This window comes from Molossus molossus, unplaced genomic scaffold, assembly GCF_014108415.1.
Source record: "Molossus molossus isolate mMolMol1 unplaced genomic scaffold, mMolMol1.p scaffold_m16_p_1, whole genome shotgun sequence".
Lineage (NCBI taxonomy): Eukaryota > Metazoa > Chordata > Mammalia > Chiroptera > Molossidae > Molossus > Molossus molossus.
Genome location: NW_023425344.1, coordinates 87,463,606 through 87,487,772, shown reverse-complemented (window position 1 = coordinate 87,487,772; position 24,167 = coordinate 87,463,606). Strand labels below are relative to the sequence as shown.

The 24,167-nt window shown below is 40.7% G+C and overlaps 1 protein-coding gene across 2 annotated transcripts in view; it reads left to right on the top strand.

Annotated features, from left to right (window-relative positions):
- The first annotated feature begins 4,560 nt into the window (after positions 1–4,560).
- ELOVL6 (ELOVL fatty acid elongase 6) overlaps positions 4,561–24,167 on the top strand; it is a 156,793-nt gene continuing 137,186 nt past the window's right edge. Inside the window, exons 1-2 of one of the 2 annotated variants that reach the window (XM_036276179.1) lie at positions 4,561–4,610; positions 5,062–5,182. In XM_036276179.1, the coding sequence (XP_036132072.1) occupies positions 5,094–5,182 (89 nt within the window). In that variant the 5' untranslated portion in view covers positions 4,561–4,610; positions 5,062–5,093. Of the gene's footprint in view, positions 4,611–4,850; positions 4,903–5,061; positions 5,183–24,167 lie in introns of those variants that run through there. The other variant, XM_036276189.1, reaches the window with a different exon arrangement.

Here is a 24,167-nt window from a genome sequence, read left to right as displayed (position 1 = left end):
GAAATATTCTTCAGATTTTCCTTAAAATAAAAACATGGGAAGATTTTTTTTTTTTTTTTTTTTGCTTTCTATTAGGTGGTCTGGCCTGGAACAGGCTGAAAGAGTTTAATTGGTATTCACTGACATAAGTCTTAGCCCAAGTCGCAAGGCGGTTAAAGGCCCTCCTAAATCTTACATGATAGTCAACTCCCTGCTGTCCAAAGGCCAAGTACCAGTCTACTGTCCTGACACGATGCCTCTGACAAGCAAAGATAGGACCATGGTGGGAAAGGGCCCACTGATACCTTTCTTGAGGTTTTCTTTACAGTTTGGACCAATACATATCAAAGAGATAACAGCAGAGGGTCTGGGCATTTCTTGGTAAGTCAAGGGAGTTTATTAATTCATTTGATGCCTTTTATTCTCTATTAAAAGAGATAATGAGGCATAAATGAAATTTCCTAATAGCCAGTGTACTGATACACATACACATGAATATAGAGAGAAAGATCGTATTAATGTAAAAGGGATTTTTCAGGTTTCCCTTCACATGCAGGCTGCCCAGTTGTCCTCTAGGGGCGCTATGATCTTTTTTTATTGTGTGTGTGTGTATGTTTTCTTTTTTTAAATTGATTTTTTAGAAAGAGTAGAAGGGAGAGAGATAGAAACATAGATGTGTGAGAGAGAAGCATCGATCGGCTGTCCTGCACACCCCCCTACGGGGAGTTGAGCCCGAAACCCAGGCATGTGCCCTGACCAGGAATTGAACCGGGAATTCTCAGTCTATGGGATTATCCCCAATCCACTGAGCCACATGAAACAGTGTGTATTTTAACATATTTCTATGCCAGAGAAATGTTGAGATGGTATCCAGATTATTCTGTCTAGTACTGTTATTTTATAGTAGAAAAGGAAATAAAAGTATTGATTTATTGTCCCCAAGATCAGATAGTTAAATCTGAACTAGAGTTAGGACTAAAATCCAAATCTTTTAGTAGTCAAGTCTTCTTTGCAGTACATTTCTCTTTCAAATATTCCTTAAACTCTCTAGCATAATTTAAAATTTTTTACTACTAAATATTGATTAACAGTTACTTTTTGAGCTCCAGTTATTTATATGTAGTATTTTAACTACTTATCTGGTTATGGGTTAGAAACACACACAATAAATCTTTTCACAAAAATTCCTAATGGTGTTGCTGGGCACCCTCCCAACATTCCCCTCCATCTTTCCTAACCTTCCCTAGGCCCTCGGCAGGAAAATATCTAAGCAAATAGCCATGACTCAGTGTATGTTTTGTAATTTAAAATAAGTCTAGAAAAATCACCATTTAAATGTTATTTATAATATTCTTACACATTAAGTTTTTCAACATAGAAAATTAAAAATAGAAAAGTGACCTATTATCTCACTACTTTGCTAACTCCTGTTGACTTGTTTTTCAATAACATACAAATACACCATAAGAAAATTCAAATACTGCAGAAAAATAAATAGTAAAAATAGTAGGTAGGAATTCTTAGTTTGCTCCTGGGACTTGCCCCTAATATACACATCACCAACAAATTCTTGTCTTTCTAGAAAAAAATATTGTACACAATTGCAGATGTTTTTCTTAATGCAACACTATATACAATGTTCTGTGCCTTTCTTTTTAATTTTTCTGAAAATTATATCTAAAAGCTTTTTTGATATTGCAACCTAAAAAATTATTTCTTTTTGAAAGACTTTCTATTGTTTCATTATAGAGTGTTTTGTTATTATAAAGAATGCTGAACAGTATCTTATATCTTGAATGTTTTTGTGAGTGTATCCACAGAGTAAATTCCCAGTAGTAGAATTGAAACCGGACAACAAATGTGTCCAGGCTGACGCGCTGCTTTCCCATCTTGCCGGCAATATTGGAATAAATGCTCATATGTGATTCCATCTTGTCTCTGCTTAATTGGTTCAAGTAGTGACAGGTGGCCCAGACCCATTCGTTGTCCAGTTTTATATTTACTAGGAATGATCATGTTATTCCCCAGCAAAAACCCTTTAATATCCCTTCACCCCCACTGCAGTTTAGAATCAAATCCAAGTTTTGCCTTGATTTCCCAGGCTGTAAAGACCTGGCTCCCACCTGCCTCTCCAACCTTTCATTAAGGACCTGGAGACACACAGGTCTTTTGCTCTTCTACAATCTCAATCCTCTTTTGGACTTGCTGTTGCTTCTTGTAACACTGCAACAGATGGCTGTCTCTTAGTTATTGTAACTCAAAGTTACCTTCTCCGTGAAGCCTTCAGGGTTTATTTATTATTGTTATTACTATTATTATTATTATTAATCCTCACCCCAGGACATTTTTTGCATTTATCTTCAGATAGAGCGGGAGGGAGAGGGGGGGGGGAGAGAGAGAGAGAAACATTGATGTGAGAGAGATACATCGAGTGATTGCCACCCACACAACCCCAACCGGGCCGGGGACAAACTGCAACCAAGGTACATGCCCTTAGCGGGAACTGAACCCAGGACCCTCCGGTCTGCCTGCGGGCTGACGCTCTAACCGTTGAGCCAAACCAGCCAGGGCAAGCCTTCAAGGTTTAAATGGACAGACACTTCACCCCTTCACATCATGCAGTTTAATTTTAATCTTAACACTTCACTATTAATCATTTTGTCTTCCCCTCTGGAACGTGAGCTCCAAAAGAACAGGATCCTTGTCACTTTTCTTCCCCACTGAGTCACAAGAGCTCCGAAGAGCACAGGCTCCAGAAATACCTGGTGAATGAGTGGTCAAAGGTTAAGTGAATTGAAAATGATCATACAGGTTGCTGAATTGCTTTCCAGATAGCCACCAATTGTTACTGCCACTGACAGTGTCCATTCTGTATACTCTCAACAGCCCTTAGAACTATCAAGCATTTACCATTTTTGTAATCATCCACTTTAAGAGTTAAGAAATAGGAACATATCTCTCACTTTGAAGTAATTTCTCTTTAGACATTATTAAGAACAAACAGATATTTGTTTTTAACATAACCCCAAATCCATCGTTGGAAAACAAATAGGCAGTCACAGACACTATTTGAATAAGAAACATGGTAAGTAAAAAAAGAATGTCTCAGACTAGTATGAAATTGATGTAATGACTAGTAAGAGTATAGAATTTAAAAATTGAATCCTTTAAAGACAAAAGTAGGACTTACCCTTGCAACATATGTTAAAATTGCAACATACTGTAAACTGGTAAATTTCTTTTTTATCTTCCTATTTTCTTCATAGTTTTTAAATCAATCTTTCATTCACATTACACATATTTTTTGAAAGCCCAGATACTGTGCTAAAATCCTTTTCTCATCAGGCCACACCCACCTTCCAAAGCCCAATGAGGCCAAGTGTTTGGGCCTGAGGTTGTTTTTTGTTTGTTTTTTATTTGGTACCTGCCCCTAGAGGAACCAAACCTACTACTCTCCGGTGGTGGTAGGTCGACCCTCCAACCGCTGAGTCAAACTGGCCAGGGCTTTTGGCCTGAGATTTACCTTCAATGAGAATTGTACTGCAGAAGTCTCTAGAATGACAACACTTGAAAAGTCCATACAAGGGATCTAAGATAAATTAATTTGCTAATCATCAACCAGTCTAGTCCTTTGATTAAATAATTTTGTAGTGGATGTTAAAAACTCCTTTAATTTCTTATTATACCTTTCTCCTTGACAGAGATGTTTCTCCTACTCCCCACTTTTCAGTGGTTCACAAGCACTTGACTTTGAATGAAAATACCATGTTTTCGGACTACCTGGGAGGTGGGGAGCCACCCATAAGAGAAAGAAAATGTTCTACCTGGTCCTAATGTCTACCTAATTTTTAAAACATAGGTTCCTGATTGTTGTATTTTAAGTTTACAATAATAATATAATCAATAGATTATATTATTAGATGCCTTTATGTCTCATATTTCATTTTTCCTAACTTGTGGGGAATGAGTGGAGGGATGGACCCAGTAGAAAATACTTTTTCCTCTAAGAAAAGAAAGGGGGGCATATATAGAAGCTGGGCTAAAACACTGTTGTGAGACTGGGGGTTCAGTAGGGGTCAACACTAGATTTAGCAGTCTACTTAAACAAGTATGTTCCACCAACTGGACATCAAATGAAGCAAAATTTCTCATGGATACAAATAAAGTTTTTGCATTGGACCAGTTAGTCCAGTTTTCCTATCTGATAACTTCCTTCCCCCTTTGTCTCTCTCGGTTCACTAATTCCACCCCTCCCGGTACCCAAAACCCTCCACTGATCCTATTTTCCTCTTTGGGCTACTACTTTTCACTCTTGACTTTCCACCATCCTCATCTTCAGCATCCCCAGCCGGCAAGTGATTAAGGAGCTCTGAGGGCTTCCTGCCCCCACTTTTAATAGAATCAAAACCAAAGCCTTGGGGTGGGAACCTAGAGGGTAGGGCGGGGCAAGGAGGTTGGAAGAACATTTACATGTAATCTCGGCTTTAATTTGCTAGGAGTTCTTACAAGACAGCTGGCAGGTTTTACTATTTCCTGTCGCCTACTTGGCCAACCTCGCGGGGACTTGCGCCTCCTTGCTGCGCCCTGCACGCCGAAACTACATTGAAATGCAAGGCTAGGACGCCCACGAGGTCGGTACTGGGGATGGTGGCTGACCTTGAGATCGGTTACTTCCACTTCTTGTCCTTCTTCCAATTCCCTACTCACCTTTGCTTAGGCATAACGCCCGCATGGGCAGGAGAGGTCTCGCGCTCCCTCTCTCCCTCGCAAAGGGTTAATTTTTCCAATCGCACGAGGGGGAGGAGATTTCCCTGTAGACTAGTAAAAAGGGTGATGGACAGACGTGCGGGCACTAAGACCGCAAGGCATTCATTTCCTCCTACGGTGGATGCGGACGCGGGGAGGAGGAGAGCCCCAGAACGGGTGAGGAGCACAGGCAACACTCAGCCCTGGATGTAGCTGAGAGATTGGGAGAGACCGACGACCGCCGCGATTTAGCGGCGAGAGGAAGACCTGGGGGGCGGGTGGGGGAAGCATAACACTTGAAACCTAGCGCTTTACAGATTATTTTATTTTGTGTAGAGAACACATAGCGACTCCGAAGATCAGCCCCAATGAACATGTCAGTGTTGACTTTACAAGAATATGAATTCGAAAAGCAGTTCAACGAGAATGAAGCCATCCAATGGATGCAGGAAAACTGGTAGGTGATGCTTTCGCGTGATACTGTGTCCAGGAGCCCAGCGCGTCTTCTCCGTGTGCCTTGATGTCTGTGTTCCCCGCGTGGGAGTGAATGGAGCCGGGAGTCGCGGGCCGCAGAGAGCCGGCCCCTGAGACACCGGCTGCCTGAAGCTCGTAGGTCTGGGTGCCGCTGTGCGAACCTTGGCTACACATACATCTTTAACACAGATTATATAACATGGAACATATATGTGCTCATAGAGTAGATGTTTGCGCCGCGGAGAAGCCACAGTCCAGGTTCCCTACCTGTGCTGCCTCCGGGCTTTCATCTAGAGGGGTTTTCTTGCTTGGCCTCCCGCAATCGGAGTGTGCAAGGCGGAGGAGGAGAACCGGGTCTCCGGCTCCGTTTAACCCTCTCCCACCCGCCGGCCTCGGTTCTCTGGTCCTCTCCCTCTTCCCATCCCTCGCGTCCTTCCTTTCTCCTTGCAGCTCTCCCACTTCTCTGCCCTCTGTGCGCTTCCCAGCCGTTTCCCTCCTTTCCTGGACCCCTTTCCCCACGCGGATCCTTTCCGGTTTCATAAAGAGGGGGGGAGGGGCACACAATGAAAACAAATACAAATGAATGAACCCAAGCGATTGGAGCCGTGCCATTAAGTTTGTTTTACGGAAACGCCTTTTGGACACACTCCGTTCTAATTCGGTGGGAGGCTGCTGGGTGGAGTTGAGACAGATTAAATCCCCTGGGTCCGCAGCCCTTAGGTGCTCTTCCCCAGACAAATGTATAATCGAGGAAAGCATGCCTTGTTTACTGTGTTCCCTCCACCAGTCCTTTTGAAAATCCCTGTGTGGGAGGCGATCTTGTGTCACCTTGCAATATTTAACAGAGTAGGGCGTGCTCCTCTCCTTGTAGACGGAGCTGCTGTGGCAGACATTGTCTCTCGCCTTCACCCCGGCTCTGGTCATCAGTAAAGTGCTAGCCGAACGCACTCGGAGCTGGGCAGTGGCCCGCCGCCTCCCGGGTGTTGTAGGGGAGGGGGATTCGGGTGGAGGAGGCTCCGGGGCTCAGGGGGACCCCGCCCGCCGCGTGCCCCCGGCCCTTACGACCTGCCTCCCTCCCCCTCGGCTGTGGGAAACCAGAGATGTGCGTGTGTGGGGGGGGGGTGTCCAGGTGGTTGGTGCACTGGGAGGGCTGCCTCGGCTGGAGCCCCGAGAGGGTTAACTTCCTTCCCTCGGGCCCCCTGGAGGAGCGAGGAGCCTCAGGTGATTCGGCCGCGGCTCCGGCTTCCGCCTGCCGGCCGGAGGGCTGGCGGCTTGTGGCGCCGGGGCTGGAGCGCGGGGCCGGAGGCCCGCAGGGGGCCGGGGCCGGAAGCCGGGAGCCGGGAGCCGCGCGGTCCGCTCGGGAGGCCGGGAAGCGAGGCGGACGGGCACTGGGGGCGCGGGCTGGGCCCCTCCTGGGCCGCGGAGGCCGAGAGCGCCAGGGACGGTGGTGGTGGGAGGAAGTTGTATACCGCGAGGCTCGAACCGCCGAGCGTCTAGACCCTGAAAGGCCCGGGCGCTGGGAAAGCCGAGCCCCTGGCCCGCGGACCTGCTCCATCCAGATGTACTTCCTCTTCCCGCGCAGGGGGTGGTGCTGACGGCAAGTTGGGGGCGGTGGCCCGCCAGGCCGCCAGGGCTCCGGGCTTCGTTTGTTCTATCTCATGCAACACGACTCGAGCCCATCTTCCTCCCCCCATGAGCCTCGTGTGCTCTGTGTTTTCTGAGGTCGGCGTGTCTCCAACTTGCTGCACCCGAGGGGAACCTGCCTTCTGGAGCCGGCCGTCGGCCAGCCTCCCTTGCACCGCCGCGGCCAAGATTGCCTTTGCTCCGAGGTCACTTTCTGGGCTTCCTCCGGGTACCATTTCCCGCCTCTTTTCTCCATTCACTCAACAAGTGCACACTAAGCCAGACAGGGCCTCGCCCTCTTGGGACTGAAACTGGCGAAAATGCGCCAATTTCGCTTCGCTTATTGGGCTCTGACCACTGTTTCCTCCCAGCTCCTTATCTGTACTTTTCATCTGGCAATTTCTTTCCTGGCTTTTCTTTATATATACGAATATTTGCAGATATGTCTGTGCCTCCTACCAGACCGTCAGCTCTTAGGGGTATATAGTTCTTGTCTCATTCCACTCTAGATGACCCCCAGCACCTCAAAGAAGGCTTTGCACATGGTACGTGCTGGGGAAAAGGCTTGTCCAGTAAATTATAAAATGATAATCGGTGCCCACTTTATTACCAGCACTGCCTGTTGACATCTGAAGCTTATCTTATTTGTCCTCCCCCTGCCGTTTTGAATACTTTGTCACTGTCCCATACAGGGATTTCCTCCTCCCTGCCTTTTTCTCTCTTTGTTGACTTGGTGGGTTGTTTTTTTGTTTTTGTTTTGGCTTGCTTATTGCAGTAAAAAACAGCGGGGAAAAAACCCTGCTGGCTGTTACTCCTTACTTGCAAGTCTCCCTGACCCTAATTGTCTTGCTTTCTTCTTTTACTCCAGAGTGTGTGCAGTCCAATTTTATAAACCTCCCTTCCATAACCACAATAGCCAAAAAGTCTTGAAACAGGTGTATAAGAAAATGAAGATTTTCTTTCCGTTTCTTTTGTTAACAGGAGAAGGAAGCTCCATAACCAAGGCTTAGACCCTCTTGGGGGCAGGGGAAGTTTAGGAAACCGCAGTCTTAACTTTTCCAGACTCCTTAACTTAAAATGGTTTGAAATAGCTTCTGGAGGAAAGCACAATGCCCAGAAGCTTCTACTGTGTCTTTTGAGAGATCATTTGCAGTTGTCCTAAAAAAAAAAAGTCTTCTTGACAGAGACGCAAACAAAGCTTGTTAATTTAAAGAATTATAATTTATCTCTCAAAAATGAGTTAGGCTCTCTTTTCAAGAATTAGGAGGACTGCTAAGAGTGCTGTTTTGTCAGGATGTTGTCTGTACTACCTGGTATCATGTAAGAGGACCTTACGTAAAGGTAATTTATTAAACATATCTTATAATCCATATACATTGTCTTATTGCATATTAATGTAATAGCCCCTATTTTGAAGTAGTGTTGTATAAACACTAAAGGATCCAGCTGAGGCAAGTTTATCAAGTTTATTGTTGCGTTAACAAATGATTAACCCTATATTCATTGTTCTAGACACAGGATAAATAGTACTGACTTTTGTTTTATTAACCTTTTTAGCAAATAGTTTTACCTATAACAAATTAGAAAAGCAGTTGAAATGCAAGGGAATGTATTCCCTTGGACAGTCATCCTGACCCTCATCTTAAAACTACATGTCAAGTTAAAAATACCTGGGGTGATATTATCTGGTAAATGAGAGTTTATTGCATTAGGTAGAGAAAAATGACTGCTTTTATCCCAATAGCGATTTTGAGTTCCAATTTTACACACAAAGCACCTTGTGATTTTACAACATTGAAAAGAGGCATTTTGTTCTTTTATGAGATGTCTGGCCTTTACCTGCTATTCTCACTAATAGCTAACTTAATTTATAAAGGCTTCTAGCAAGGAGCAAAATCACCTAGTTATTGGTAAGGTGACATAAAATTCATAGAGTAGGAAGGGCAGCCTTCCCTTTCAGCAGCCTGCCAGGGCTGTGCTCACAGCAGCCTATGCTGCTTGCTCCAGTTGTAATTGTCTGGCCAATGATGAGTATCTTCTGATGTCGGCTGACATGGTGTTCACCAATAGGAAAGCAGGAGGCCTGTGCTGACTGCTGTAACATTATGTATGTGAAGCAGCGTCATCACAGGGCTTGCCTAGAACCTCATGAAACCCTCCCCCGCTCCCTCTGGCATCCTCCACATCCAGCTTTTCAATGCTTTGTATTTTTTCTGACTCTTTTCCCCTCCCTCCTTCCCTGGCAATGTTTATAAGACTTTTTATATTCTGTGTTCTGTATTATAAGGTCTATAAGAGAGTGTAGGAATTTTCAGAATTAAATACTGTCTGGCTAAGGAAACCTTTTAATCCACAAATTTGTTTTGACTAAGGGAAAACATTTAAAGAAACACTATTTAAAAGAATTGTATACCTATACATTTTTTTCCTTGTATGTAAAGTTTAGAAAGTAACATGATGTACAATTTCAGTATTAAAAAACATAACAGCATTATAAGCCTGTATTAATATTTTACTTACAATACAGCATCATAATATCTATCACACTTTAAAATACAAGCTGTTTTTCCTGTAGTGACAATTGCTTTGCATTGATCCCTAAAATTTTCCTGCAAACTGTTGTATGTATTCATAAGAAAAATGGCTGGAAAATAATTCAGTCTTGGTCATGAAACAGAAAAAGCTACAGAGTATCGTTTAATCAGTGACACTACAGCGAATATCAATTTGGTCAGCTGTTCAGGAAAGTACTGTGTTCATATTGTACTTGTTATGTTGCTTGCCACTTCTTTTGGAGAATCACAGTTCACATTAGCTTTAAGACTTCAACGTTCTGAGTGTGAGCAACTTAACCTGTCATTCAATAAACTTTACAACACTGGGATATTGGACTAATATGCACTAGGTTAAGAATTTGAAGAATGAGGAAAAGAAAAATGTGATCTATAATATACTAAAAATATAATAAAACCTAGTTTGGAAATTTTGATCTGAAAACTTTCATGTATCTTTAATGCATTGATGTATATTTCTGGAGTCTTTTTTATTATTATTAATTTAATTTTGTTACAGATGTTTCTCCTTTTTTCCCCATTGACACCTTCCTCCCCATCCCCCTGACCCCGTCCCCAGCTTTGTTGTCCATGTCCGTCGGTTATGCATACATGCATATAAGTTCTATGGTTTATCTCCCCACACACACACGCCCTCTTCTGAGGGTGGTCAGTCTGTACCCTACTTCCACATCTCTAGGCCTACCCTGTTCTTTAGACTGTTATGTTCATTATATTCCACAAATAAGAGAGATCATGTGATATTTGTCTTTCTCTGCTTGGTTTGTTTTGCTTAGGATAATACTCTCCAGGTCCCTCAATGTCCTCTCAAAGGATAAGAGATCTTTCTTTCTTGCAGCTGCATAGTACTCCATTGTGTATGTGTACCACAGCTTTTTTTTTTTTTTATCCTCACCCGAGGACATTTTTCAATTTTTTGTTCAGATACAGTGGGAGGGAGAGAGAGGAAGCCACAGAGAGAAAGAAACATTGACATGAAAGGGACACATTGAGTGGCTGCCACACACAAGACCAACTAGCGCCAGGGACAAACTGTAACCGAGGTACGTGCCCTTAGCGGGAACTGAACCCAGGTCTATCTGGATGGCAGGCCGACGCTCTAACCACTGAGCCAAACAGGCCAGGGCTATACCACAGATTTTTATCCATTTGTCTACTGATGGACACTTGGGCTGTTTCCAGATCATAGCTATTGTAAATAGTGCTGCTATGAACATAGGAGTACATATATTCTTTCCAATTGGTGTTTCAGGCTTCTTAGGGTATACTCTTAGAAGTGGGATCACTGGTCAAATGGAGGTTCAATTTTTAATTTTTTGAGGTAACACTATAGTGTTTTCCATAGTGGCTGCACCAGTCTGCATTCCCACCAACAGTGTACTAGCGTTTCTTTTTCTCCACAACCTCACCAACACTTGTTTGATGATTATTGATGGCGGCCATTCTGACAGGTGTGAGGTGATACCTTATTGTTGTTTTAATTTGCATCTCTCTGATGATTAGTGATTTGAGCATTTTTTTCATATGTCTCTTGACCATTTGTATGTCCTATTTGGAGAGGTGTCTATTTAGTTCCTCTGCCCATTTTTTAATTGGGGTTATTGCCTTCCTTTTGTGGAGTTGTATGAGCACTCTATATATTTTGGAAATTAACCCCTTATTTGATGCACCATTGGCAGTTATGCCCTTCCATATCATGGGTTCTTTTTCCATTTTGATCCTGTTTTCTTTTGCTGTGCAGAAGCTTTATAGCTTGATGTAGTCCCATGTGTTCATTTTTTTCTTTGTTTCTGTTGCCTTAGGTGATGTATCAGTGAAAATTCTGCTGTGTATGATGTCAGAAATTTTGTTCCCTACATTTTCTTCTAGGATTTTTATGGATTCACGGGTCACATTTAAGTCTTTTATCCATTTTGAGTTTATTCTTGTGTATGGTATAAATTGATGGTCTAGTTTCATTTTTTTGCATGTAGCTGTTCAATTTTCCCAACAACATTTATTAAAGAGGCTGTCTTTACTCCATTGTGTGCTCTTGCCACCTTTGTCAAATATTAATTAAGCATAATGTCTTGTGGGTCAATTTCCAAGTTCTCTGTTCTGTTCCATTGGTCTGTCTGCCTGTTCTTGTGCCAGTACCAGGCTGTTTTGATTACAGTTGCTTTGTAGTATAACCTGATATCTGGTATTGTGATCCCACCTACTTTGTCCTTCATTTTCAAGATTGCTGTGGCTATTCGGGGTCTATTTTGGTTCCATATGAACTTTTGAAGTACTTGTTCTGATTCTGTAAAATATATCATTGGTATTTTGAGGGGGATTGCATTGACTCTATAGATTGCTTTGGGTAATACGGATATTTTAATGATATTAATTCTTCCCATTCATGAACAAGGTATGTGCATCCACTTTTTTACATCTTCCTCTATTTTTTTTTTTCAATGTCCTATAGTTTTCTGCAAATAGGTCCTTTACTTCTTTGGTTAAGTTTATTTCTAGGTATTGCTGTGATGGTAAATGGGATTGTTTTTTTGAATTTCTCTTTCTGTGAGTTCATCATTGGTGTATAAGAATGTCATTGATTTCTTGACATTAATTTCTTGTTCTGCTACTTTGCCCAATTCATTTATTAAGTCTAATAGATTTTTGATGGAGTCTTTAGTGGTTTCTATGTACAATATCGTATCATCTGCAAAGAATGACAGTTTTACTTCCTCCTTTCCAATTTGGATCCCTTTTATTTTTTTCTTCATGTCTGATTGCTGTGGCTAAGATTTCCAGTACTATGTTAAATAAGAGTGGCAAAAGTGGGTATCCCTATCGTTCCTGTTCTTAAGAGAAATGCTTTTAGTTTTTGCCCATTTAGTATGATGTTGGCTGTAGGTCTTTCATATATGGCCTTTATTATGTCGAGATAGGATCCTTCTATTCCCACATTGCTCAGTGTATTTATCAGAAATGGGTGCTGGATTTTGTCAAATGCGTTTTCAGCGTCTATTGATATGATAATGTGGTTTTTATCTTTCATTTTGCTTATGTAGTGTATCACATTTATTGATTTGCAAATATTGTACCATCCCTGGGATGAATCCCACTTGGTTATGGTGAATAATATTTTTGATGTATTGCTGGATCTGATTTGCTAGTAATTCGTTCGGGATTTCGGCATCTATGTTCTTCAGGGATATTGGCCTGTAATTTTCTTTCTTTGTAGTGTCTTTTTCTGGTTTTGGAATTAAAATTATGCGGTCTCATGAAACAAGTTTGGAAGACTTCCTTCTTCTTGACTTTTTTGAAATAGTTTGAGGAGAGTGGGTGTTAGTTCTATAAATGTTCAGTAAAATTCCCCTGTGAAGCCGTCCAAGCCTAGGCTTTTGTTTGCTGGGAGAGTTTTGATTATATCTTCAGTTTTCTTAGTTGTGATTGCTCTATTCAAGTTTTCTCTCTTCTTGGTCCAGTTTCGGGAGACTATGTATTTCTAGAAATTTGTTTATTTTGCTCAGATGGTTGAATTTGTTGCCATATAATTGTTCACAGATTTGTTGACGATCCTTTGTATTTCTGTGGTGTCAGTTGTTACTTCTCTTTCATTTCTGATTTAGTGTATTTGGGTTCTTTCTCTTTGTTTCTTGGTGAATGTAGCTAAGGATCCATCAATCTTGTTTATCTTTACGACAAACCGGCTCTTTGTTTCATTGATCCTTTGAATTGTTTTTTTGGTCTTTATGTTATTTATTTGTGCTCTAATCTTTACTATTTTCTTCCTTCTACTTGCTCTGGGGTTTTCTTTTTGTTTGCTTTCTAGTTCTTTAAGTTGTGAAGTTAGATAGTCTATGAGAAATTTTTCTTGTTTCTTGAGGTAGGCCTGTAGTGCTATGAACGTCCCTCTCACAATTGCTTTTGCTGCATCCCATAGATTTTGTGTTGTTGTATGTTCATTTTCATTGGTTTCTAGGAAGTTTTTAATTTCTTCCTTGATCTCCTTGGTAACCCATTCATTGTTTAATAACATGCTATTTAGCCTTCGTGTGTTCAAATATCTTTGCATGTTATTGTTGCAATTGACTTCTAGTTTCATGCCATTGTGATCTGAGAAGATGCTTGATATGATTTCAATCTTCTTGAACTTGTAGAGACTTAGTTTGTGTCCTAAAATGTGATCTTCTTTGAGAATCTCCCATGTGCACTTGAGAAGAATGTGAATTCTGCAGTGTTGGGGTGTAATTCTCTGTAGATATCTATTAAATCCATTTGGTCTCGTGCTTCATTTAGAGTCTCTGTTTCCTTGCTAATTTTTTGTCTAGAGCATCTATCCAGTGATGTCAGCGTGGTGTTGAAGTCCCCTGCTATGATTATATTGCTATTGATTTCTCCTTTGAAGTCTTCCAGAAGATTTGTAATATATGTTGGTGCTTCTATATTGGGTGCATATATGTTTATTACCAAGGTTATATCTTCTGTTTGCTTGGAAGATTTTTTTCCATCCCTTCATTTTCAACCTAGGTGAGTCTTTTGTTGTGAGGTGGGTCTCTTGTTAACAACATATATATGAGTCATGCTTTCTTATCCAATCAGCTCCTCTGTGTCTTTTTATGGGAGCATTCGATCCATTTACATTTAAGGTTATTATTGATATGTACTTATTTATTGCCATTTTTATTTATTATGGTTATATTTTTCTTCCTATTTCTTCTACTAATTACAGCAGTCCTTATAACATTTCTTGCAGTGCTGGTTTGGTACTAATGTATTCCCTTAGCCTATTTTTTTGTCTGGGAAGCTCTTTGTTTGACCTTCTATTTTGAATGATAGCTGTGCTGGATAGAGTAGTCTTGGATTCAGATCCTTGTTTTTCATGACCTTGATTACCTCATGCCATTTCCTTCTGGCCTGTAGTGTTTCTGTTGAGATGTCAGCTGACAGCTTTATGGGGGTTGTTTTGTAGGTAACCTGTTGCTTATCTTTTGCTGCCTTTAGGATTCTTTTTTTGTCTTTAATTTTGGGCATTTTGATTACTACTTATCTTGGTGTGGGCCTGTTTGGGTTCTTCTACCTTGGGGCTCTCTGTGCTTCTTGAACTTAAATACCTTCTTTCTTCACAGAATTCACGAAGTTTTCTTCAAATATATTCTCTAACCCTCACTCATTTTCTTCTTCGTCAGGGACTCCTATGATGTGAATATTATTATGTTTCCAGTTGTCTCACAGTTCCCTTAAACTGTCTTTCCATTTTTTAAATTTTTTTCTTTTGGTTTTCTGATTGGTTGATTTTTTTCTACCCTGTTCTAATTCACTGATCCAGTCCTCAGCTTCCTCTACTCTGCTGTTTAGTCCTTCCAATGTGTTCTTTATTTTTGTTATGTCATTCTTTATTCCTTCTTGGTGGTTTTTCTTTTAAAATTGGTTGATTTTCAATGTTTCTATGTCTTTACTCATAGTGTTGATGTCCTTACTCATGCTGTTGAGCTTCCTCATGATCATGGCTCTGAATTCTACCTGTGATAACTTACTTAACTGCATTTCCTTTATCTCATCTTTGGTAGAGGTCTCTTATTCTTTTATTTTGGATTTGTGTCTTTGTTTCACCATTTTTACTATCTCTGGGTTTTGATGTTGGTGTTCTGCTGTTTGTAGCTCCTTCTACCAGGTTTGAATGAGGGTGGGAGGACCCACATTAAACACTACTGTCATGTCTTACTTTCCTGGGTAGATTTACAAGCCCAGGAACAGTTCAGTTATCCTCTAGCTTTTTGCCTGGGAGGCTATTAGTCAAGGTTACCTGAAGAGCCTTGGTTTCTCAGTTGAATGAAAAACTCCCTCAGGTATTCTGCATAATAGGATTTTCTGAGGGTGGGGCAGATGCTGGCTGTTAATGAACCTCAATTTGCATTTCAATGGCCCACCAGGTGGGATTGAATCTCCAAGGGAGGGGCTTCCACCTTCCCCAGAGCCCTGGGAAGGAGTAAGAGGGCCTCCATCGTGTGTGGCTGCAACTCAGCAAAAGCTCTGTGTGCCCTCCAAATCCCAAGTGTCCCCTCACAGTTCTAGTCCTGTCTGATCTCCCTCTGCTGGAGCCCAAGGTGAGTGGCTGTGGCTATTTTAGCGTCTGTCCTTGCCCTCTGCAATGTGGAGCAGGCTTGGGATTTTAACCCTGAAGGCGCTGCTCTCAGCTAAGACTACTGCTGTCCCTGGGCTCCCAGCCCCCCTCTCGCGCTTCCGCACTCCTACCAAGATCGATTCAGTGTCCCTGGTTATATGGTCCTCACAAGTTGCTTTTCTGTTGCTTTTTCCCGACTGTTTGTCTTTATTTTAGTAGCAATTCCAGTTTGGTCCAGAGAGATGATCTGTGTAGCTTCCATTCACTCTGCCACCATTTTGTAATCCCTATTTCTGGAGTCTTGTTTTTAATTTTTTTTTTTTTAAGGAGTTCCAGGGATAATGCAAATTATTTTTTCATTATCTTATTCACCTCTTATTTTATTAGTTATAAATATTATATGATTGCAAAATTTTTACATAAGGCCTTTGCTAAATTGGATGTTAAATTTTGTGATCTAGGGAAGCCTGCTTGTTTCTTTTAATGTTAGATGATAATTCTAATATTAGCTGTCGGTATCACATTGGACTTTAAAGTCAACGTACTTCAGAGCTAAGCATTATTTTGCATACTTCCTTTGAAGAGAATCTTTCAAGTGGGTGAGTGGAAGAGCTATGAGGGGGTCGGAGATTTAAAAATACTTAGAAGGGCATAAAATCACCATCATAATCAGTCTTCAGACAACAAAGTAAAATGAAGGAGTGTAGAACTATTTAATAATTCATTTTTGTTTCAGTGAGCTGGATATTTTCTGAGATGAGTTATCTAAAAATTTTCTCAATAACCCACTTAATTTTGTTGTTGTCAATCCTTACGAGTGTATTTTTCCATTGATTGTTAGATAGAATGGAAGGGAAGGAGCAAGGGAGGGAGGGAGAGAGAGAGAGAGAGAGAAATATGAATGTGAGAGAGACGGTGATTGGTCACCTCACATTCATTGGTTGTCTCCCGTCTGTATGACCCTAACTGGGGTGAGGATTGTGGGGTATGAACCCAAGACCCTTGGGTCTGCAGACCAACACTCTAACCTCCGAGCCAAAGCAGCTAGGGCCCCACTTAATTTTTAATGTGTGAACATAGGTGAGCCAAGTTGCCCTTTATTAATAGGAACCAGACAACACTCCATGCAATTGCCCTTGCTCTTTATCTTCTCTAGTACTTAGCTTCAAATCCCCTGGTTCCCATTTACTTTCAATTTATCTGATAGCAGAGCACAAGAAAAATTTACCTAGAATAGTTACCTGTACCACAAATGTATCAATAGATAACCCTGGGGAATCTGAATAAAAATCTAACATGGTTTGCCCTGGCTGGTTTGGCTCAGCAGTTAGAGTGTTGGCCAGCGATCCGGAGAGACCCATGTTTGGTTCCCACTAAGGGCATGTACCCTGGTTGCAGTTTGTCTTTGGCCCTGGTTGGGTCATGCGGGTGGTAGCCACTCAATGTGTCCCTTTCACGTCAATGTTTCTCTCTCTCTCTACCTCTCTGTCCCTCCCACTCTATCTGAACAAAAAAATGGAAAAAATGTCCTCAGGTGAGGATTAAAAAAAAATCTAACATGGCTTTATTGAAATGTTAAGACATAATATTATTCTTTTATATCTGTATTCTGATTGTGTGAGTATACAGATGGGCACAAATGTGCTATGTTACCATAGGTACTCAGAATTTTTAAAAAGTAGCATTCTTTTTTTTAATGATTTTAATATTCAGTGAAAGCAACCACACTTTTTATTTTATTTTATTTATTTATTTTTAATCCCCACCCGAGGACATTTTTTCCATATTTTGTTCAGATAGAGTGGGAGGGAGAGAGAGAGAGAAAAAAAAAACATCGACGTGAAAGGGACACATCGAGTGGTTGCCACCTGCACGACCCAACCAGGGTCGGGGACAAACTGCAACCGAGGTACGTGCCCTTAGTGGAAACCGAACCCGGGTCTCTCTGGACTGCAGGCTGATGCTCTAACCACTGAGCAAAACTGGCCAGGGTGAAAAGTAGCATTCTTAATTATATTTAACTTATAATAATGTCTTTCAGAGCTGGATTAATCCTTTTTAAAAAATATTGCCTTAGAGTAAAAAATGAATTTGCAGTTTTAAGTTCACCAAGCAAAAATCATCCCAAAATACAGGTCCATGTAAGTCATCTAAGTTGAAGACTATGTATTTACCATGATTCTTTTTTTTTTAATGTTCACCTGAGGATACTTTTTCATTTATCTTCAGAGAGAGTGGGAGGGAGGGAGAGAGAGAGAAACATCGACATGAAAGAGACACATCGAATGGTTGCCTCCTGCACGCCTGAACCGCAATTGAGGTACATGCCCTTGATTGGAAATGAACTCGAGACTCTTTGGTCTGCGGGCCAGTACTCCAACCACTGAGCTAAACCAGTCAAGGCTATCACAGTACATTTTTATATTGAGTACTCATGATTTTTAGTTTTAAGGTTCTTCATCCTTCTATACTGTATTGAAGTAATGAAGACTTTTAGGAAAATGTGTTCATTTAGTCATCTACTGGGAACTTTCTGAAATTTAAGTTTGTCTGCCAAAAAAAAGAAAAAGTGCACAAGTGAAAAAGATTGACACTTTGCTGAGATAATAGCACGTGCTGATTAGAAGTAATTTTGCTGGATAGATACTCATGGTTTTCTAATACGTTTATTCTATTTTCTTCAGGATTTTATATTTTAGTGTTTATGTTTCTAAAGATTTTATAGAAGAGTTTGTAATTGCAGTATGATAAAGAGAATTATTGTTGAAATAATGTATTTTGGGGAGGAGCATCACTTATATTTTCAATCAGGTTATGATCACATTTTAAGTAAAATAAGTATAAGATAAATTTCAGATGTTCTAACTGAATTTTTAATTTTATTAACACCCATCCTTGGAGATAGTTTTTCTTTGTACATAATTTTTTGGGTTTTGAGGCTGAATTTTTTTTTTTTTTTTTTTTATCCTCACCCGAGGACATTTTTCCATTTTTTGTTCAGGTAGAGTGGGAGGGAGAGAGAGGAACAGAGAGAGAGAAACATCGATGTGAAGGGACACATCGAGTGGTTGCCACCCGCACAACCAACCAGGGCCGGGGACAAACTGCAACCGAGGTACGTGCCCTTAGCGGGAACCGAACCTGGGTCTCTCAGGACCGCGGGCCGCCGCTCTAACCGCTGAGCCAAACCGGCTAGGGCGAGGCTGAATTTTTTTAATTGAATATTTGTTAATTCTAAATAGACAGTATACATGATAATTCTTTTTTTTCCTTTATTGATTTTAAAGAGAGCAGGAGAGAGAGATAGAAACATTGGTGAGAGAGAACATTGATTGGCCACCTCCTGCATGCCCCCCACTAGGGATTTGGCCCACAACCTGGGTATGTGCCGGGCTAAAATATAAAAGTTTTTTTTTTAATCCTCACCCAAGGATATTATTTTCCATTTATCTTCAGATAGAGTGGGAGCGAAGGAAAGAGAGAGAAAGAGAAACATCAACATGAGAGAAACACATTGACTGGTTGCCCCCCACCACCACCACCACCAGCACATGACCCTGACCAGGGCCAGGGACAAACTGCAACTGAGGTACATGCCCTTGATGAGACTCAAAATCTGTGACTCTTTGGTCCATAGGCCGACGTTCTAACTGCTAAGCCAAACCAGCCAGGGCCTGAAACTTTTTTTTTAATATATGTGAGACTTTTATTGAAGTCCATTGGTGCCTTAAGCATTTAAAGTCTGGACCACTATACATTGAAAAAAGAAATAGAGGAAGATATAAAAAAGTGGAGGTATATAACGTGTTCATGGATTGGAAGAATTAACATCATTAAAATGTACATACTAATGAAAGCAATATATAGATTCAATCCACTCCCCATCAAAATAACAACATATTTCACAGAACTAGAACAAATACTCTAAAAGTTTACATGGAACCAAAAAAGACCCCGAATAGCCACAACAATCTTGAAAAATAAGAACAAAGTAGGAAGGATCACACTACCGGATATTAGGTTATATTACAAAGCCACTGTAATAAAAACAGCCTGGTACTGGCACAAGAACAGGCAGATAGATCAATGGAACAGAATAGAGAACCCAGAAATTGACCCAAGACAATATGCTCAATTAATATTTGACAAAAGTGGCAAGAACATACAGTGGAGTCAAGACAGTCTCTTCAATAAATGGTGTTGGGAAAATTGGATAGCTATATGCAAAAAAATGAAACTAGACCACCAGCTAACACCATACACAAGAATAAGCTCAAAATGGATAAAAAACTGAAATGTAACTCGTGAATCCATAAAAATCCTAGAAGAAAATGTAGGCAACAAAATTTCAGACATATGCAGCAGAATTTTCACTGATACAACACCTAAGGCAAGAAAAAGAAAGGAAAAAATGAATACATGGGACTACATCAAATTAAAAGCTTCTGCACAGCATAACTGCCAATGATGCATCTGATAGGGGGTTAATTTCCAAAATATATAGAGTACTCACACAACTCAACACACCTGTCAGAATGGTTGCCATCAACAAATCAGCAAACAACAAGTGCTTGTGAGGGTGTGGAGAAAAGGGGACTCTAGTACATTGCTGGTGGGAATGCAGACTGGTGCAGCCACTATGGAAAACATTATGGTGTTACCTCAAAAAATTAAAAATTGAACTGCGATTTGACCCAGTGATCCCACTTCTAGGAATATACCCTAAGAAGCCTGAAACACTAATCAGAAAGAATATATGGCTCTGGCTGGCTTGGCTCAGCAGTTTGAGCATTGGCCTTTGGACCAGAGAGTCCCAGGTTCAGTTTCTGCTAAGGTCACATATCTCGGTTGCAGTTGTCCCCTCCCCAGTTGGGGTCGTGTGTGTGGCAACCAGTCAGTGTGTCTCTCGCACATCAATGTTTCTCTCTCTCTCTTCCCCCTTCTCTTCCTCCCACTCTATCTGGAGATGAATGCAAAAATGTCCTCGGTTTGGGATAAAAAAAAAAAAGAATATATGTACCCCTACCTATATTCATAGCAGCACTATTTACAATAGTTAAGATCTGGAAATAGCCCAAGTGTCCATCAATAGATGAGTGGATAAAAAAGCTGTGGTATGCCCTGGCCAGTTTGGCTCAGCAGTTAGAGCATTAGCCCACGGACCAGAGAGTCCCAGGTTCAGTTCCTGCTAAAGACATGTACCTCAGTTGCAGTTTGTCCCGACCCCAGTTAGGGTCATGTGGGTGGCAGCCACTCGATGTTTCTCTCTCTCTCTTCCTTCCTCTCTCCCTCCTTCTCTATCTGAAGATAAATACAAAAAAAAAAAAAAAAAAAGTCCTTAGGTGAGGATTAAAAAACAGCAGTGGTACATATACACAATGGAGTACTATGCAGCTGTAAGAAAGAAAGATCTCTTATCCTTTGAGACTACGTGGAGGGACCTGGAGAGTATTATCCTAAGTAAAACAAGCCATTCAGAGAAAGACAGATATAACATGATCTCACTTATTTGTGGAATATAGTGAACAAAACAAACTGATGAACAAAATAGACCCAGAGACATAGAAGTAGGGTACAGACTGACAAACCTCAGAAGAAGGAGTGGGAGGGGGGGAAGGAAGAGATAAACCACAGAACTTATATGCATGTATGCGTAACCAATGGACATAAACAAGAAAGCTGGGGACAGAGCAGGTGGAGGGATAAGGAGGAGGGTGTCAATGGGGGAAAAAAGAGAAGCATCTGTAACAAAAAGAAATTAAGAAAAATAATAAAGAATAAATAAAATCACTAAATAAAATAACTAAAAATAAAAGCTGGACTATCACCCAGCCAATGTGGCTCGGTGGTTGAGTGTCGACCCATGCACCAAAAGGTCTACCGTTCGATTCCTGGTCAGGGCACACGTCCAGGTTGTGGGCCAAATCCCCAGTGGTGGCATGCAAGAGGCAGCCCACATCTGTCTCATCGATGTTTCTATCTCTCTCTCCCTCTCCCTTCCTGTCTCTCTAAATATCAATAAAGAGAAAAAAAAATTAAAAATAAACATAAAGTCTGGATTATCACCCTAGCTGATTTGGCTCAGCAATTAGAGAGTCAGCCCTCGGACCAAAGAGTCATAGGTTCGATTCTGGTCAACATGCCACTGTACCTTCGTTGCAGTTTGTCCCCAGCCCTGGTTGGGGTCATGCAGGAGGCAGCCAGTCGATGAGTCCCTTGCACATCAATGTTTCTCTCTCTCTCTGCCCCCTCTCTCTCCCTCCCTCTCTATCTAAAGATAAATAGAAAAATATCCTCGGGTGAGAATTAGAAAAAAGAAGCTGGACTATTCGTGGTTATTACAATAAGAAGGTAGGAAGCTCAATAAAAGATACTTTGAGTATCAAAATCTATAGTTTCTTCTCAATTTTTTGACTTTTTGATGTAGACTTACAGGATCTTAGTATAGTAGATTTTCTTCATTCTGGAGTAATGATACTAATAGTTGATACTTACATAGTTGTTTACTGATTGCAGGCATTCTTTTAAAACGTTTTACATATGTTAACTGTTAAATCCTTCCAACCACTCATTGATGTGGTCTTTTTTCAATTTTACACAACAGGAAATGAAGTACAGTGTGGATAAACAAGTTGGAATTTGCATGTAGGGTTAACAAGGAGAGAAATGGGCTCCAGGCCTGAATTAATTCTTGGTTACTAATGCTCTGATCATCCCCCTATTGGAATAGGAATAAATATTCAATCAATAAAGCAATGCCCTTGAAACTTGGCAGCATTGTAAACATGTAAAGTACTTTACCTGTTTATACTTGCAATAATCTTACAAGTGTCTCTTTTGTAATTTTGTGGGGTTTTTTTTGGTACGTGCCCCTAGCAGGGTCGGAACCCGGACTCTCTGGTCCGCAGGCCGATGCTCCAACCGCTGAGCCAAACCGGCCAGGGCTGTTTTCTAAATTTTGTAATGTTCACTAAGTGGATCCTAAACACTCAAAGCCAGAATAAGGACACAAAGCACCTGTTAACATTATAATGAACATTAAACTGTATAGATAAATACTTCAGTCATTAAAAAATACTGTGTTCTAAATATTTGTTCAGTATCTATCAACACTTTTATAATCGGAGAAGGCCATGCTGCCTTTAATGATGCTTTTAACATAAAAAATTTCCAGTTTCATCTCAAACCATGACACAGACTTGGGAACATTTCTTCTAAAGTATACTTCTCTCTTTTTTCCTGTTAGCTTTATGCACTCAGCTTGGTTGTAGACTCTGGGAGTTCGTTGCCAGCTGATACTGCCTGCAGCCAGGTTTTCCTGCTTTAGTAGCTACTGGTCAATTGCCACCCCCAGAGAAAGAAAGAAAAAAACAAGCAAAAAATACGTGGTTTGTGGATGTTCCTAGTGGATGTCAGCTCCTACAATGTGAAGAATTAAAGAGTGCTTTTTAATTGTTTTGTTTATTAGTTTTAAGTTTTTTCATCATTAGAAATAATATAATAAAAAGAAACAAAAACATTAAAAGGTGTTAAGACTAAGGAAATCCAATGCCTAATCCTTACCCAGAGGCAACCACAGGGGTTTTGTCACCTTGGCCTCAACCTATTTCCAGGTTGCTCAAATGCTCAGCTCACTGTTTACATTCATTGTCCTGCTCTCTCCTTACAGCTTTTTATGTTGCCCTTTTTTCCTCTTTACATTATAAACGCGTTTCATGTTACTAAAACCTCTCCATAAGTATCTATTTTTTTGTGTTTTTTTTTATCCCCACCTGAGGACATTTTTGCATTCATCTTCAGATAGAGCAGGAGGGAGAGAGGAGAGGAGAGAGAGAGAGAGAAACATCGATGTGAGAGAGACACATCGAGTCGCTGCCACCCACATGACCCCAACGGGGGCCGGGGACAAACTGCAACTGAAGTACGTGCCCTTAGCGGGAACCGAACCCAGGTCTCTTTGGTCCGTGGGCTGACACTCTACCCACTGAGCCAATCCTGCCAGAGCCATAAGTATAATTTTTAGGCTTAAATTGATTTAAGTAACCATTTTCTTAATGTTGAACATGTTAAGTTTCTAATATTTTACTATTAGAAATAGTCCTCTGAACATCTTTGTATATTAATCTTTCACTTATCTGATTCTTTTTTTTTGGATAAATGTAAAGTGTGTAGTATCCAGAGGAATGACTCTCCTTGAGGTTTACGGTATTTGCAGACGAGCTGATGTCTATAAAAGTCAAACCAATTTACACTCCGCCAGGGAAGCAGAGTTTTCACACCCGTTTTAACATTGAAGATGATCACGCTATTAAAGATTTTGATAAATTAATGTAAAAAGTGATATCTCATTGCTTTAATTTATGTTTATTATTTCTAGTAAAACTCAAAAAATTCACTGGTGTTTGTTTTCCTTTTGTTCTTGTGAATTATCTCTATGGGACCTTTCCTAATGAGCTATATTTGCTTACATTTGGGATATTATAAGGATATTAGTCTTTTGTCCAGCATGACTACTAGTTGCAAATAATTCCTTCTCCAGAATGATTTCTGTGGCCTCTAGTTTGCTAAATTTCATAGTTGGGAGCAGATCTAACAACTAGTTTAGTATATGAAATATTCTATTTCCCATCGCCCTCTAAATGAAGAGAAACACCTGTGCTCATCTCATGTTTGTGGAG